The 17525-nt window shown below is 39.0% G+C and overlaps 1 protein-coding gene across 3 annotated transcripts in view; it reads left to right on the plus strand.

The window, feature by feature from the left end:
• Positions 1 to 16630, plus strand: part of MPP7 (MAGUK p55 scaffold protein 7) — a 148702-nt gene extending 132072 nt beyond the window's left edge. For all 3 annotated transcript variants that reach the window (XM_071428752.1, XM_071428753.1, XM_071428754.1), the window contains 6 exons: positions 417 to 587; positions 7336 to 7416; positions 9231 to 9324; positions 10395 to 10503; positions 11926 to 12069; positions 13455 to 16630. In XM_071428752.1, coding sequence (XP_071284853.1) covers positions 417 to 587; positions 7336 to 7416; positions 9231 to 9324; positions 10395 to 10503; positions 11926 to 12069; positions 13455 to 13634 — 779 coding nt within the window. In that variant the 3' untranslated portion in view covers positions 13635 to 16630. The remainder of the gene's footprint in view (positions 1 to 416; positions 588 to 7335; positions 7417 to 9230; positions 9325 to 10394; positions 10504 to 11925; positions 12070 to 13454) is intronic.
• Positions 16631 to 17525: the final 895 nt, after the last annotated feature.

Genomic DNA, 17525 nt, shown 5'->3' on the forward strand with positions numbered 1-17525 from the left:
AGATGTGTTTCTATCCTATGTTGTATTTGATGTCTGTGTGCCATGGTGATTTAATAGACGTGCATTAGTAGTATGAGACTCCAGCTTGCATGAACTGCCTTGTGTATTTATATCAATTTATAAGATACTCCAATTGCCTAAATAATTAAATATATTAACAATTTTTAATAGCAATTACATTTTGCAGTTTGTTGTTGCAAAGGTTCTGTTTTATTGGTAATCTTAATTTTGCAGTTTAAATAGGTACCTGATATAGTTTAAAAACATGGGAAATGTCATTCTAATGACCTGGCTTATTAAACGTATAATACACTTTTTATTCCATGCTCCAATCCTTGAATGTTGGAAGAGACTGTTGTCAAATGTTTTAAGAAGACTTATTTTCTTACTTTGAAAAAACCCTGTTCTTACTGCAGCTGGTTTTAGAAGAAGCTTTCGTCTTAGCAGAAAAGATAAAAAAACAAACAAGTCCATGTATGAGTGCAAGAAGAGTGACCAGTATGATACAGCAGATATCCCAACCTATGAAGAAGTTGCAAAATATAGACGACAACCTAATGAGAAATACAGGCTTGTTGTTTTGGTTGGTAAGTTGTTTTCTTTATTTTTGACCTGGTAAAACAGAGACCTGCTGATTAGGACAATGCTTACCAGAAAGTCATTTAGATTGGAAGGGATCTCAGGAGTTCACCTGGTCCAGTCTCCCACTGAGTGAGATCAACACCAGGTTCTGAGCAGGTTGCTGATGGCAGCAGCTTTAGGAACCTGTATTCCCATCATGTCTTCCCTGTTTTATCTCACACCTCAGTAAAGAGGTGGTTCCCATCTTTTCAGTGAGTGTCAGAAGGGTGCTGGTGGGTCCCCCCAGTACATCTCTTCCCCAGGCCAGGCAAGCCCAGTTCCCTCAGTCTCTCTTACAGGTCATGTGGTTCAGCTCCTGACCATCTTCGAGGCCCTCTGATGTCTTTGATCCAGTTTATCCAACAGTATTTTAGTGCAGTATTTTAGTGCAGTATTTTGTTGTGGACAGAGTATTCCTCACAAGGGACTGACAAGTGCTGAGTGAAGGGGAAGAATCATTCCCCTCTGTCCATGGGCCAGGCTCTTTGTGGTCCAGCCCAGTCTCCTGTCACCCTTCATTGCTGCCAGCGAGCGCTGGGGACTCGTGCTTAGCTCTGCCCACCTGAACCCCAAGGCCCTTGGCATCCAGCCAGTCAGTCCCCAGCCTGTAATGCAGAACTTTGTCCTCATCAAATTTCACTAAGTTCTGCCAGCCTGTGCCTGGAGCTCTCTGGATGGAAGTCCTGCCCTTGAGCAAGTCACGTGTATCACCCATCTTGCCATGAGCAAGCTTTGTAAGGGCCCAGTCTGTGTCATTGGTATGGATGTGAAACTGAGTGTGTCCCAGAGAACTCCCCTTATAATGAGTCACAGAGCACAGACCAATAACCCCTTCCCTTTGAACATGCTCCATTTTTCCACCTGTCTATAGCCCACCTTTCAAACCAGGGCAACAGGATATCTCAACTTGCATATAAGGATGCTTTAGGAGATTGTGTTCAGAGCTTTCTTAAACCAAGGGGAGATGACATTAAAATACAGCTACCATGGTTACAAGTCTGAATGTGGCAGTCAAGCTGTACTAAAACTCAAAAGAATTATGTTGATATTCTACTCTTAGTGATCAATCAATATATTTTTGTGGGAAAAAACCCCAAAAGAACAGGATAAATACCCGAGGTCAATGAAGACAGACAATGAAAGTGGAAAGAAACAAAACCACCTACTGCATAAGAAGAAGTAAATGGACAACTAGTAAGAAAGGTGGATGCAATGTGGACCTTTGTAGGCCAAGGATGAATGCAAGCATAGCTGCAGAGGACTAACATATTATTCTTAGTCAGCTTTCTGTTCTTCTGTAATCTGTCACTGCCATGGCCTCCTCACAGAATTTATTGTATAACCAAAATGCCTTGCTTCAGTGTCCCAAAAAGAGAGAAAGTGCGTTATCTCAAGCTTTTCAAAGGTAACAATTGGAGTACCAAGGAGTAGTGAGTAGCCATCACTACAAGTGAGTAATGTCTCATCGATTATTGTTTCCTTGGCAGTAACACATAGGCTGGTTCTTCATTAGTAAAATTTCCTCCATTCTGAAAGCAGCGGAGCAGAGAAATATGACCCTCTATCAGGGACTGTTAGGAACTGTTGAGTAGCTGTGTTTTTATATAGCTCATATCCAAGGGAACATTAAATTGAGTTTTTAATAAACAGTTTTGTCACTCTCCAGCACTAAAAATCAGCCACCTACTAGTGTGATCACTGTGAGATTTTGGGTAATATACAACAAGTAATAACATGGTTGAGTTGATTTTACAGTTACATCAACAGAGTGTAGTGCAAAAGTGTGATAAGTAGACTTTTTATAACAAATTGCATATGTCTGATCTAAGGAATGCCTAGAGATTCCATTTGATTTTTGTTGTAATAAATCAAATGAAGAAAGAGTGCTTTTTCAGTAACAAAAGCAATTCAGAAATTTATTGCGGACTTCAGTAATTCTAATGTTTTTTTCTCTGGATATTAAGAGCAGCTTAAGTCTGGCCAATACCATAAAAATGTCTTGGGCAAAATGTGGAAAAAACTAGCAGAGCTAAGCAATACAGGTATAGTAGAAGCAAACACATTCTAAAAGCTTTTTGTGTGCCAGTAGCGGCATTCCATATAATACATCGACTATAATTTGTAGAGTAGTACTAGGAAAGAAAGGGAGATATAATTAATTTATAGCTGTAATTGGTGGAGGCACTAGATGTCTGTTGTGTTGAGCTAGGTCTAAATATATGATTTACTGTTTAAAAAGGGACTTTTAGGTTTGGTTTTGCCTTTTTTTAGGGGGAGGGAGTTTGACAACTTTAAAACAAATTTCACTTCATTTTGAATTGGTCTAGTCTAATTTAAAGAACATGAATTGCACACACAGTAATTTCAGTGCTCTGTTGCTTGTTACACACTACTCTCAGATTCAGCTCACTGTAGCAGTTTGTCAAGATTTTACCTTACTTGCAAATCTAAGTTCATGAATAAAGCTCTGCAAATCCTAGGGGCTGATATAACATCATCTGAAGCAGTAATGATACAAATATTTTTGTATGCTTTTAATTGTTAGGATTGGGATGAGTCTGGTAAAAACAAAATTATCCAATATTAAGTCATCAGTCTGCTTATAGTAACTTACTATTCCCAAGCTGCTAAGAAATCCTTCAAGTCTTCCACCACAAATATTGCTTGCATCCTAAGCATTATATACCTCACAGCCTTATCAGACAAAGGTAGAATATTTTAATATGACTTGTATTATTTAGACACTAGAATTTTCATTTATATTAATGAGGGAAAAGCCCTGCTCACAAAGTCTTCTGCTCTGGTTAATTTTAAGGGCCAGAGGAGCATAAATTTTACTTCTTTAGAGTTAGAATGAATGTGCTACATGCAATAACTTTATCTGGCGTAATTTCAGCTAAGTCAGAGCTTTCTGAAGGGGCAGGATAAAGCAAAGTTGTCAGTAACAAACCATGAGCATTTGTCCCTAAGAGCACACACTGTTTTGTGCATGCAGTGTGATCACTGGAGGTGTGCAGAGCCTTTCAGGTGCTGTGGTCCCCCATGGTGATGCCTCTGTCCAAAGTGGGCGGTGGTGGAAGCAAGGACCAGAGGCATGTAGCCATAAAGGAGAAGTTGTTATTGGTTGTTATGATCAGAAAAGCCTCTGTCTCTGAATGGCGCTGCCAGTACTTCCCACAAAGATGTGCTTCTGGTACTACTGCAAAGAAAAGGAATCTGGGACTGAAAAAGCTCTCTATTTGTTGTATTGCTTAGATTTTTTTTTTTTTTTTTTTTTAATCCATCACCTCTGGTTTTATCATGAAGGAGTTATGATGAGGCCAGGTCTATTTCAGAGCAAAGGAGGATGAAATGAAAGGGCCTTTTAACTCTCCACCTCTCCTGACTTAGCTTTAACATGTTCAGTAGTGGCTTGCAGAGTTTTAATTGATCTACAGCAGTAGTGCAGGAAAATGGCCTGCCATGGCCATGCTATTCCAGTCAACTAACTGGACAATGAAGAAAGAGACCTATAATTGCTATCTCCATTTAAACTTCCTGATTGAAGGCATGGGAAAGTCAGCAAGGTTCAGGAACAAATACATAGAATGTAACACAGTGCCTCGCCTTGCCCTTGAGAACACCAGTATGAACTCACTGATCCTACTTCAGTGAACAGCAGATCTCAAAGTACACTCCCACTGCTTGATAAAATGTACAGAAACACAAAATAACGAGGTTCTCCTTTCTTACCACACTGAGCTGCAGTCAGACATGCATGTGAAGTCATTGCATTGTAGTGTACTAGGAACTGAGCCACAGAACCTCTCTCAAGGCAGATCTCCTACTGGGTTCTTGTGATCCCAGCAGGAATATTGTCATCTAACTCAGAAAATCTTTTCTAAAAGACCACTTCCCTTTTCTTTCCAAAAGTCTACTAGGAGCTCATTATGTGTCTGTAGGTGAAGAATGGCTGGTTGGCTTAACCCTCCCAATACTTAAACGTAGTTTTTTCAGTTTTCTTCAGACGTGTCTGAGTGTTACGAAATTTAGTGCAAGTTTTAATGATTGGTAGTTTAATTCTGCAGATGTCTCTCAATAAAGTGAGGTAGGCACTACAGTCCACTTGTGCAGCATTTGACCATTAACATGACTTAGCATGCAACAGCAAGCAGCATAAATGTTCCTTTAAAAAAGTAATCAAAGTATCTCTAAATCTGTCAGCATAACTGTAAATATTGCTGCCTGGGGTGATTTACAGTAAACCAAAACTGCACAACAGACATGGATCCTGGATGTCATATTTGACTATAAGAATCAGGGTTATGCTTTTAAATCCTGACACTTTATTCTCTTTTTGAGTTCAAACTGTGTTCAGATTCATAACTGCTAGAAACTGGCATCTTTCTCTGCTGCATGAAAACAAAAAGAATATTTAGAAGGGAACTGTATATTAACTTGGGAGAGATAGTATAAAAATCCACATAATGGATGGCTTTGCTGAGCTGGAATCAGACTTCAGTGTCCATATGCTACAGTTATGAGAACTCTGTGAAGACAGCACTGAAAAATGAGACTCTACACCTTTCAGTAGTTCAATTTAAAGATGATTTTAAAATGTTAATCTGGAAGGGGAGACAGTAGTAGTGAAGTTGTGATCTGGAAACAGAGTTAAGCTAAGTTTCTAAAGCATGTGTCACAGGAAGTGAAACCTGGACTCGTTATATATATAAATAGAGCTAAAAGCATACTGTTGATTTGACAGCATGTAGACTAAGGAAATAATATTTGTGTGGATTTGACAGGAAAGATTTTTTGCTTAAAAGTAATAGAATGATTTTTAAAAACTGAATTTCATTTGGTTTGGTTTACTTTGCTAGGATATATTAAGAGTTTTAATTACTTTTCCTGTAAAAGTTCATATTTGTCCTAAAGAACTAAACTCTTATAAAAAGGAAAAAAAATTAAATTATAGCAAAAGTGATGCCATTATCAACATAACACTGTCCTCTGCAGACATGCACCAGTAGAGGCTGCTGTACACCATATTAAATAAACATTTATACATACTGATAGATTAATTTACAGGAAGGTCAGAGATGGAATTTGAAATGTAGTTGTGTGTTTAACTGATGTGAACACGTAGAAACTTTAAATGTAGAAACTCTTAAGATTCTACAGTAGAACCATAGTCTGGGCGTAGCAGCAAAGCAGCAAGCCCTTGCTTTTCATCATTATGTGTTTCAACTCCAGACAGGGTGTATGGTCATTTTTACAGATAGACACCTGAAGGTACTGAAGCATCAGTCTGTTTTTGGATTCTCACTAGTAAGTAGTGGCTACAACACTGTTTCATTGAAATGTTTATTAGGGTTTGAACATGTTTACAATGTTTAAAATGTGTTTGTTAAGAAGCACTCCATATACATGCGTCCCTTTTACTAAATGTGCAAGAATTTTCCTTAAAACCGCAGGTATTATCCTTGCATTATTTAGGATAAGGTTCCAATGACTCATTCTCCTTTGCCTTCTGCTGTTGATGTGGCTCTGTAGAAATGAAGGCTCTCCACTGTCAGAAATGTAAGAGCATGCAGAGCTGAGCTCCCTTCACACACAGCAAGCACATGGCCCTGTCACCAAAGTGGGCAGGCAGCTGGAGCCCTGCATGAAGGGCTCCTGGGGACAGGCAGCGAGTGCCTGTGGAGCCTTTGAGACCTCAGAGGACAAAGTGCCCTCACAGACACCTAAGGCACCACTGGCAAACAGCTAAGAATTAAGGACAACTCGAAAGCCAAGAGGAACATCTTGCTCTGTTGCTTCTAGTGCAGCACTACTCAAGTGGAGGTGGAGGAGACGGGTCAAAAAAATTCCATGCAGTCTTTGTTTCTTCCTGCCATCCTCCTTCCAAGAGTGGTCTCTCTTTGGCAGTCGCATGAAGAAGGAAACATTTGCTTTGGACCAGTTCAGACAGCAGGCAGGAGACAAGCACAGTTTAAAAGAAAATCAATAACAAAGAAAGAAACCCAAACATCCCAAATGGGTTGTGACCTGGCAAGTACTGCCCTTCCTTCCTCTCACCATGCAGTGCCACCCTGACGCAGTCGAAAGGTGGATGGTGACAGCTACAGGCGGCCAGGAGCTGGGCAGTGTTCCTGCCTGCAGCAGGGGCTGGAAGGAGCAGTGCTCCCAGGGCATGGCAAGGTGGAAGCAATTGTCCCCAGGGGCATCTGGTGCCGGCAAGGGATGCAGCAGCAGGAGGGAGTGAGGCCATGCTGACACACAGAGTGCAGAGAATTTAGAGGTACTTTGCACATGCCAGCTGGGGTCCTCTAGTCTGCAAGTTGGGGATATTCTGGCAAAATAAACAGCCAGAATCAGTTTTTGTTCTGGAAAGCTGGAGGTTGGCATGCTGGGGTTTGTAGTAGGGCTGAGATGGAGGTGGGTGCACGCTGAGGGTAGTTGCTGCAGAAAAGAAAGTCAGCTTTGCTGGCAACTTATTTTCATGATATTTCCTCAGTAATAAAGTCAGAACAGAGTAACTGCCAACAGCATCCCCTGAAATTTGTCAGCTCTGTATATACTAGGAGAGGCTGCAACCATGGGCGTTTCCAAATCACTGACTAAAAGGCAGTAATGTCACAGCTATAGGCTATGTAGTCTTACCTTGGAGCATACTTGCACCTGAAGAGACAAGAGACAACTGGCTTGGGAAAAAGGACAATTTTTTTCTTTCAGGTCCTGTAGGGGTTGGATTGAATGAACTTAAACGGAAATTGCTAATCAGTGACACCCAGCACTACGGGGTAACAGTGCCACGTAAGTAAAAATGCACTCCTATTCTCTAATGATATACTTGCATTATTAGCCTTTATTATTGTATTACCTTTAAGGTACTTTCAAGTTTGGGTCTCTAAATGCATGCTTGGCATCCAAATTGCTTTTCTTATTTTTAAAAGTGCTGCTGCAGTTCTGCATTAAATAGCATTGATTTAACTGATAGAGCTTTTTGGCTCAGAGGCATTGCAGTACACTTTCAGTACAAGTTCAGCATGATTGATGTCAGTGAGGTTTAGTAAATGAAACTCAGCTGAAGAACACCCTGGATTTGGCTGTAAAGCACTCAAATGTACTCTGTTACCAATGCTTGCATTCAGCAAACTGGCCTTTATCTCTTAGGCTGAAAAATGAAGATGGATTATAAACAATTTAATCTAATGAATAAATTAATTAAATCCCTTTTATTCGCTTTAGAAGAGATCATCTGGGGATGTTTTTTCCTCTTTTCTGTCTCTGACCAAGTAGTGTGATTTTTATAAAATTGAGTAACATTGTGCTTTATCAACTTCTACAATTCTTTACTGCATTTTCTTTAATATGAAGAACTCAACATTTTTAGACTTTGATTTCTTGGTTTGCTTTCTACTTGTACCTTCTATAGGGATCCTTCACAAATATGGCTCCAACATTCTGAATTTGGGAGATTCTCTCTCAGGTTTTTTGCAACTGCAGATATTCTGTGAAGTGTGTATGTATGAATGAATTTGCTAAGTAGAAAAATTAATGCATTTAGTTTGGCAAGTAATTTCTTTTGCATATATTTGCTTCAACTGGGTATTGAAAGCAACAATAACAAAAAAATCTAGATGTTCCCAAAATATTTAATACATTGCAGTGTATGCAATCATTTGCCCAAAAATATTTCTCTAAAAGTTGACAGTATTCATCAAGCTGCCTTCTCTCCTTTCTCTTCCAAATTTGTGGTTATAAGTTAAAACAAACATGTAAAGGAATCCCTCTCCCTGAAATTCAGTAAGTCAGGACTTGGAGGGAGAGCGGGGTTCCTGTCTTGGAAATGTTCCTCATTGTGTCAGCCTAAGAAGAAGAGTGATAGATCAAATGGCATTTAAGTCTCTGTTGCTGCAAGCAGGTTTTGTATGTCCATATGTGGTGAAGAATGCATGATGCTGTAGTATTCAACTTGTTCAAAACAGGATTTTTTAATGGGTTCATTAATCATAAATGACAACCCCTCAAATATTATAAGCAAAACCCTTATACCTGCTTGGGGGAGAGTAAGAAGTGCAAATAATACAAGGATACTGAAAGAAAATGGAATTCTATTTTGATCACGGGATAAAGAAAAGCACTAAAACAGAAAGTTCACACCCTATTTTTTTATTACCATGCTTCACATGCCATAGCTACAAGAGTTGTTAATGAACATAACATTTTATAAATCAGGATGGTGTGCTTTGTTTCCCTTTATGGTCTCATGCTAATAAGTTTAACAAGAGGCAAGGCTGGGTTAATTGTTATGGACTGCTGTTCCTTTTATTATTCAGCTATCCTCATTTTATTGCATTTTTCCACTAGTTAATAAAAAATGATAATCTGACACTTGTCCAATAGGTTTTTTTCCTGATTTTCCTGCATGCATTTAAAACTCAATTCTGTCATGTGCTTGTGTGCTGCCTACCAGATCCAGAGCAGCCTTATGTGCTTCAGAAGTGAGGGAAGTGCTATACTTAGTATTGCACAAAGAGTCTGTGCTTTTCAGCTTTTCCTGAACTGGTTTGCATTATATTGTTTTGTGCATATTTTCCTTTTTTTTTTTTATGATGAAACTGCAGACACTACCCGTCCAAGGAGAAGCCAAGAAAGTGATGGTGTCGAATACATTTTCATTTCCAAGCACTTGTTTGAGACAGATGTACAGAATAACAAGTATGTTGAAGAGATTTTTAACTAGAACTGCAGTTAAAACAATGGTTTATTATAAAATGGGACTGGTTGTTATTTTAGATAATAAGTCAAAGTGAATATAAGTTGCAGTGATTTGAAGATGTGTTAAATTACATGTTGTTATATAAGTAGCTGGGGAAAAATATGGAGTATGTGCAAACACAAGAGTTTCTAAGCTTACAAGTAGTTTCAGTTCCTCAGCTCCTCAAGGAGACACTGAAATTATAGGTGCTTGGGATGGGGGAGCTTTCTTTTAATAGAGCATCTTCTGTCATAGCACTAAAGCACTGCAGCTCTAGAGAAGGGGGCTGTGGAAGTGCTGCAGACGTGCCTGAGTCAATGTTTGCATAGTTCTGCTCTCTTTCAGGCCAGGCACTTCCTCTGCTTTTGAATTTAGAGATCTACAGTGAAGCCCCTGCCTGTACACCCTCCAGAAAGTAAACTAAAATGAAGAGACAATGGTAGCATCGTGCTCTCCAGCAGCCTGTAAAATTCTGTAGCTTGAAATTCTGCCCCAGTTTCAGAGGGCAAAAGTGTATTAGACACAAAGCTGTGGGTTTTATTGAAACTTCAAACTGTGCTTTGCTTTTCTGGCAAATAGTGCTTGTACTTTTATAGCAAATAACCAGCCGCCTTGGTTCCACCAGCACCGTCATCACTCCTCCTCTTCTGAGACAGAGAATTTGGATATTCTGTAGTGTGCAATGAAATTTCAGTAGTTTCTATTGTTTAGCTTATCCACTGTTTTATTGCATTGCATTAGTTCAGAAAAAGAGGTGATGGAAAACATTAGTGGGCTGTTGGACTACAGTGCTTTTTTCTCTTTAACTGTAATACAAGCAGGTGTTACTGATTTGAAAGCAGTAAAGTAGAAGATTTCTTAAAATTGACATGCTGAAGTACTTGACAGCATTTCCTTTATAAAACACGGTAGAACTCTCATGTAAAGTAAAATATTTTTGCTTCTGAATTAAATATTATAAACCATACTGGTAAGCTTTTTGTCTGGAGAAAATGGAAATGATCCCAGTTGTTTTTACCTTCTGCCACAGGTTTATCGAGTATGGCGAGTATAAGAACAACTACTATGGAACAAGTTTAGACTCTGTTCGATCAGTTCTAGCTAAAAACAAAGTTTGTTTGTTGGATGTGCAACCTCATGTAAGTAAGCATGTCTTCTGATCTCTTGTACTTCCCCATATTACATTTTGGAATTCTGGTAAAAAGTATTTCTCAAAAGGTGTGCTTTATCCCACATTGAATGATTGTTGAGTGGCTTTTCTTGCTACCTTTATCGAAGCAAGGTTCTCTGAAAAGGGATAATAAAGGAATTGGGAGCCTGCAGCATAGTACTAAAGATTTAATTACAGAATGCTCCTATATTTCCATTTATCTTTCTGTTAGTTTGGACAAGAGATTGTCTCTGAAACTTTAATTTCAGAATAGTTTTGAGTTATCACCAAGTCCAGCAACTCTATCTCACATGTTTCACTAGACTATTCATGCCAAGGGTTTCCATACAGGATGGACATGAGTCAAGGAATGCACTAAATGTGATGTTGGCTGGATAATTGCTAAGAATATTCCTCTCTAAACCATTTTTTCTTGCACTGACCTTGTCTTTCAACCCCGCTGAACAGCTCCACTGGGGATTTTTTTGCTCCTAATAACCACAGTGCTTCTAGGAGCTGGACTAGTTTGTTTAAACCCAGCCAAAGCATCTCTTCTCCAAGGGTGGCCAGTGTATGGTTTCTGAGCCCTGGCAGCTTGTGCGCAGCTCCCGGGGCAGTTTCATTGCGGGGCTGTGCCCCCAGAGCAGGGCAGGGGCTGCCCTGGCAGAGGAGTAGCCAGGGAAGCCATAGCCCATGCCAGGGGAGGAGGGGAGCTGACCAGTCCATTGCCTGTCCCACACAGCCCTGGGCTCCTGCAAAGCACTAAATTCTCTTGGGGACCCAAGCTTGTGATCCATTCTGGGATCCCACTTTGGGGTTTCCCTGTGGACTGTGACAATGTGGAGAGAATAGAAAGCTTCTGACCATCCACCCTGTGCTGCAGCTGAATCATAGACCTGCCTCTAAAACCACGCATGGCTCACTTGGAAAAAGTGAACAGCAGGGAGTTGTGTGGTGGCACACAGTACTGAAGAGAAAAATCATTGACCTTTTGTGAGCAAGTGTCACAGACACCTCTTTCTGCTGATGTTCATGGGCACAGAAAGGGTTGTTCTTGCTAAAATGGGTTGAACTTTTCCTCCTCCCCTGAATACCTGCTGTTCCCCTCCATCCTCTCACTGCCAGTAGCACCGGTGTGCATGACTCAAACTTTGCCAGACTTCATGGGGCTTACCAGCAGCCATGTGGAAATCAAGAGCAATGATCACCCTTGGAGAAAGAGTTTTCTTACCTTTCTGAAAATTCTCCCTAGATGAATCAATGCTGGTCAGCAAAGCAGGATGGCAGTAAATGAAAAATAACTGCCTAGAAATGTTTATGGGTTTATTATGGTCAATGGGGAGTTTCTTTTATTACCGTAAATTCCATTGTGCAAAATAAACTAATTAATTAAAATCTTTCCTCTTCCCAGACAGTGAAACACTTGCGGACATACGAGTTTAAACCATTTGTTATATTTATAAAACCTCCATCACTTGACCGTTTGAGAGAAACCAGAAAAAATGCCAAGATTATTTCAAGTAAAGATGATAAGGGAACTGCAAAACCCTTTACTGTAAGTATAATTAGACATGGTAAACCAGGAGAACCTGTCAGGAGTTTTCTTGTAGCAGTTTACCTTGAAAATAAAGGTGATCTCTGGTTCTTATTGACAGCACTTGTCAGGGCTTACATGAGCATCTTGCTGTTTCTCAACCTCTCTCACATTGCACATTTACTGTGGTGTTTTCATTGTTTGATATGTTCATGAGTATTCACAGTTTCCATGCTCCTCTGACTTTATGTCAATAAAGAACCCCCACAGTGCAAGCATATCTTTATAAGAGAGAATGCTGTGGATTTCCTTTAAAAAATTTGTACCTGGGCTTAGATGTTTCTATTCAAATATAAGAACTTTTGTTTCATCAACTGTATTAAGAGGTCTATGTTTAGAGGAAAATGCAAATATAAAGAACCAATTGAAAAAGTAAATGCTACTTTAATAAAAAGCCCATATTTGTTGATAAGAGAAATAGAGGGGTTTTTAAATATTATAGAAAACTGGAACATTGTAAGAAAGAAGAAAAGATATCTAAGCAAGGAACAAATGCTGGCTTTTGTGAATAGTCAGAAAAAAATAACATTACCCAATATTAAGATACTTGTTACTTTGTAATAAAATAAAATCACATTTTAATTAAATCTACAGCAAAGTTGATCATCATTACATTGTTTATCTGTACTTAGAGTGTGTATTATTTTTCCTCATTCAGGTGTTACTTAAGTTTTTTTAGGTTTTGTTTCAAAATGAGTCACAGATATAGTCACAGACAGTATCTCTGCATTTGGAATAGTTTGGAAATTACATTCTGTAAGAAAATGTTGATTTGTGGTATATAAAAAGTAAGAGGAGTTTGTTCTTAAGAGGAACCTTCAGACCATTGTTTAGTTAGGACAGGTTTCATCTCCCAAAGTCATTTAAACAAATTACTATGATTTCTTCCCTCCCCAAACATGATACCCACTAAGCCAGATCGAACAAGGCATAGAATGATTACTCCTACCAAGCTCTTAAAAGGGCTGTGCTCTAAGTGCTAATAGCAAGCTGAGATTAACATAATGAAACTTTAAATGTATCATCAAAGTAAACAGCTAGAAACATTTTCCGCTGGTGCTGCTAAAAGGAAATGTCTCTGTAATTACCATGCAGTGACTAATTATGGCACTACAAAGGGAGAGATGAAAGAATTGCCTGTTGAGCTGAGTCAACTCATCAGAATACTCTCTGAGATCACTAGTAATGGTAATCTCTATTTTTTTTTTTTTTTAATTAGAGGTACAGTTTCCATCTCCTGATGAGATAAGAAATAAGCAATTAGACCATGTTTAATACAGAAAGTGTTTATGCAGGGTTGTTATGGACTGGCTGTGCACTGATCTTTATTGCACTGCTCTTACTAGGAAGAAGATTTTCATGAAATGATTAAATCTGCCCATGTGATGGAGAGCCAGTATGGCCACCTTTTTGACAAGGTGATAGTCAACGATGACCTCGCTACAGCTTACAGTGAGCTTAAAGCAACTTTTGACAGGTTGGAGACCGAGACCTTCTGGGTTCCTGTCAGCTGGCTACACTCATAGCAACGTTTTAAGCAGACAAAACCTCTGCTGTTGTATCAGCATCTAAACCTTGGGCATGGTTAAGCTTTTACTTGATGGCTACTTTCTTGGGAGGAGGGATTTCAGCTCTTCTGAGCAGCAGGTATACTCTTCATGCACTTGGAACTGGTCTTGATTTCCTGTGTCTTCAATTCTGCTGCCCACGGTTTGGGGCAGAGCAGTCAGATTAAACCAGAGATTTACTGTGCTCCATAAAGTGAGCTAATACTAGTGTAGCAAAACTGCCAAACACCTCTTTATCATCATCTGTGTGTTTCCAAGGTGAGTGTTTTTAACACAGAGTTTGCAGAAGATACAAATTGATGCTGGAGATAGCACTTCAGTGGTTTTAAGCATAACTGTTCCCATACAAGAGCACATCAGCACTTGGAAGTTATTGCCCTTTCAGTGCTTGAGAGAACTGAAACAGGCAAAAGAGACCAACATTTTTATGAGGAAGACACCATAGTTTTAATTATGTATCAATGTGTTTTTACTTTTCTAGATGTGAACCTTGTCTTACATGTACAGCCTGATTTAAATATTCTTTTGCAATTAACATAATCATGGAAAGAAAGATGTATTCAGTGGCTTAATAGTGAAACACTCAGCTGTGAGTATGCATGGATTAAAAATATTTTCAGGCATGCTCTGTGGCACAACAAAGAAAAGTCATGGGAATAATTATTTAAATAGGAAAAAATGTGGGTTAGTGTGTATATAACTTCAAAGTCTTTGGGATTAAACTTCTGTAAAATCAGTGGCAAAGTGATGTGAATAGCAACAAAGTAGAGAATAATTTTTCCCTCTTTAAATTGATTTAAAATATTTTTGGCACACTCTAGAACAATTTTCCCATCAGAAATTTTCAAAAAATGAAGAAACCATGGACATCTGAGAAGCAGTTGAAAGAGATTAATTCTTTTTATTCTTGAGTATGTACTGATACTTTTTAGTAGTGAAACCTGTATTTTGTCTCCACTCAAAAATAAATTAATGCTGTAGAGTTCACTGTAAAAAACATCCTTGTCACTGGGAACAAGACAGTTGGAAACCCCATTTTAAGATTTGATGTGTCAGTGTTAAGCAAATGTATATTAGAGGAATGTATTTTTAATATAGATAATTTGGTATTTTTCTTTACTTACTACTGATATGCAGGAAATGAGTACAGATGTAAAGACCAAGTAACACCTGTGTGTTGTGTTGTGAATATGTCTTGTAAGTACAGAATGTCTATAGGAACTTGCTGACTTCACATCATCCCATCTGTGGCATTCAAACAGGAAACCATTATTTCATGTTAATCTGTAAAGAGAATATAGCCCTCTTGTTTAAAGAAAAAAAGAATTTAGTGAAACTTTATATATTTATGAAAGGGTTGAAAAGGGATGTTAAGTTTTTAAATTTCTTGTCAATGTGATCATTTATTAAAGAGATTACTAGTCTGTAATTTGAAACAGTCTCTGTAAATGGAGCTCAACATTCCATGTAAATATTTTATTTCAGTTCATATGCTGATAAAGCCATGAGGTTTTGCAGTTTTATTCTAAATGTGTATTTAATGTGTGGGCCATTGCATTTGGCTTAGAGTCTTATAAAACAAATGAAATGCAAGAAACAACAGCCGAATCCTTGGGAGTCTGGAAAAGTTTATGCAAGAGTTACAGATGTACTGAGTCCCAGTATGGACACATGCTCTGCTTGAACAGCTCCACTGTAACTTCTGTCAAATTTCACCATTTTCCTGGTGGACTTAAACTTTTTTTGTAACATAAATAGGAATTTGTTGATTAAATTAATTGCATAGAGATTATCTGAGTTGAGAAAACATTTTCTATTTTTTTTAAATCACTGAAAATCAAACTATTTTTCAGGGGATATGGAATTCAGCGGGTTAGTTTGCCTTTTTCTGTGAGATGCCAAGTGACTTCACCATATCTAGAAATGGAGAGGACCCTTGGCATCTCTCAGGATGTGGCCATTTCCAACAGGAGGGGCTTCAGTCCTCACTAAAACACTATTAGCACTGCTCCTTACTTGGGCTGTCTTGGAACATTGGGGTACAGTCAACGCTTGCATAAGGGACCTGCTTTTCTCTTTGTGAAGTAGATGCTAGAATAATCTGCAAACTCCCTGGTAGGGACAGTTCTGGCTGTCCTCAGGCTGTTTTTCCTGTCTTTTTGAAATTAATTTATTTCCCATTCCTGGGTCGGTGTGGTCTGGGAGGATCTTGAGCACAGCTCTGCTGTCCTGGGCAGCGTGGAGCTCCCAGAGCCACTGACCCTCTGATCCCAGCACATCCTGGCAGGAGGCTCCCACAGCCATGGCTGCCTGCCCCTCTCTGAGCCAGGAGCCAATTCCTGAATGGTAACACCTGCAGAAGAAAGGGAATCTCAAAAACATAGAGCCAAGCATTTAACAGAGTAAAACGTGCACAGTCTTCGACGAGTCAGAAACGTTTTTAATTACATTACTAAATTGCTCTTTAAAAATCAACATTATTGTATTATTTAGCTTCAAAAGCTAAAAATCAAAGCCCTCCATGAGGCAGGCAGAGATGACAGTAGGTCTAAGCAGAAAAAATATCTTAGTCAAGCAGTTTCAACAGGACAGGAGCCTGCTTATCATGATGGATCCTAAGCTGTGCTGAACTGTTCTGGGATACTAAGGGGAACAGGGGGGTGGATTGTTCCTTTGACTCCTAAGAATTTGGGAACGAAGACAACTAAACGTGTTTCCAATATTCCACATATTCAAGTTGTGCTGTGTGGGTTTTTAGAGAAATGTATGTTTTGACAGTCAAGTCCAGATGTTTTTATTGTGTTCTAGCTGTTTGCTGTAGTCAAACAAAGGGTAGTATTTTTTAATATTGTACCAAACTCTATACTTGAATTCACCATCAGGTCATTGGTTGATGTCTTACCTGAAATCTGATCTTACCTTCTTATGCAAAACAATAAATTATTGATACACCACTGAAGGTGGTTTTTTTTTTCTTTATTGAAAATTGCTCCATAACATATCATAGACTCATAGAATGGTTCATGTGGGAAGGGACCTCAAAGAGGTTCCAACACCCCTGGCATTGTCAGGAACACTTTCACTAGACCAGGTTACTCTGAGCCCCATCCAACCTGGCCTTGAACATTGCTGGGGATGGGGCATGCACAATGTCTCTGGACAACCTGTTTCAGTGTCTTACCTTCCTCACAGTAACAAATTTCTTCCTAACACCTAATCTAAACCCACCATCCTTCAGTTTAAGGCCATTCCCCCTTGTTCTGTTGCTACATTGACTTGTAACAAGTCCCTCTCCAGCTCTCTTGTAGCTCCTTTAGGTACTGGAAGGTGCTGTAAGGTCTCCTCAGAGCTTTCTCTTCTCCAGGATGAACAAAATGACTTTAAAAGGTAAAATGCCTAAATAGTAAGATATTTCATGGGACTCTGTTAACTTTAGTGCTCCAATTATCTTAAATGGAAAAACAAAGCACCCCAGAACAAGGATAACAACTCTTAGTGATTCATTTCCATTGCCAAACTCTTCTTCAGAATTGATGTTTACCCTTTCCTGTAGCCCACCTCATAATAAACCATTTTCTTTCTGAGGGGAAAAGCTTACATCAGTGGGTCAAATTGAAATATCAGCTTGTCTGGGCTTGCAAAGTCTCAGAGTGTTATCCAAGTTGTTGACTCGGAGTGTTTCACCAGACACATAAGCTTTTAGGCCATGCACAAGTCCCATGGGAAGTTGTGCTCATTTTTAGGACTCAAAGAAACTAATGCTTGAACTCAGTTACTTTTTGCATTGTGTTATACCTTTTCCAGGAAAAAAAATAAAGTAGCCTAACACATACTAGGATTAGAGAGAAG

This window comes from Agelaius tricolor, unplaced genomic scaffold (genome assembly GCF_023055355.1).
Source record: "Agelaius tricolor isolate 1412-34295 unplaced genomic scaffold, bAgeTri1.0.p SCAF_6, whole genome shotgun sequence".
Classification (NCBI taxonomy): Eukaryota; Metazoa; Chordata; class Aves; order Passeriformes; family Icteridae; genus Agelaius; species Agelaius tricolor.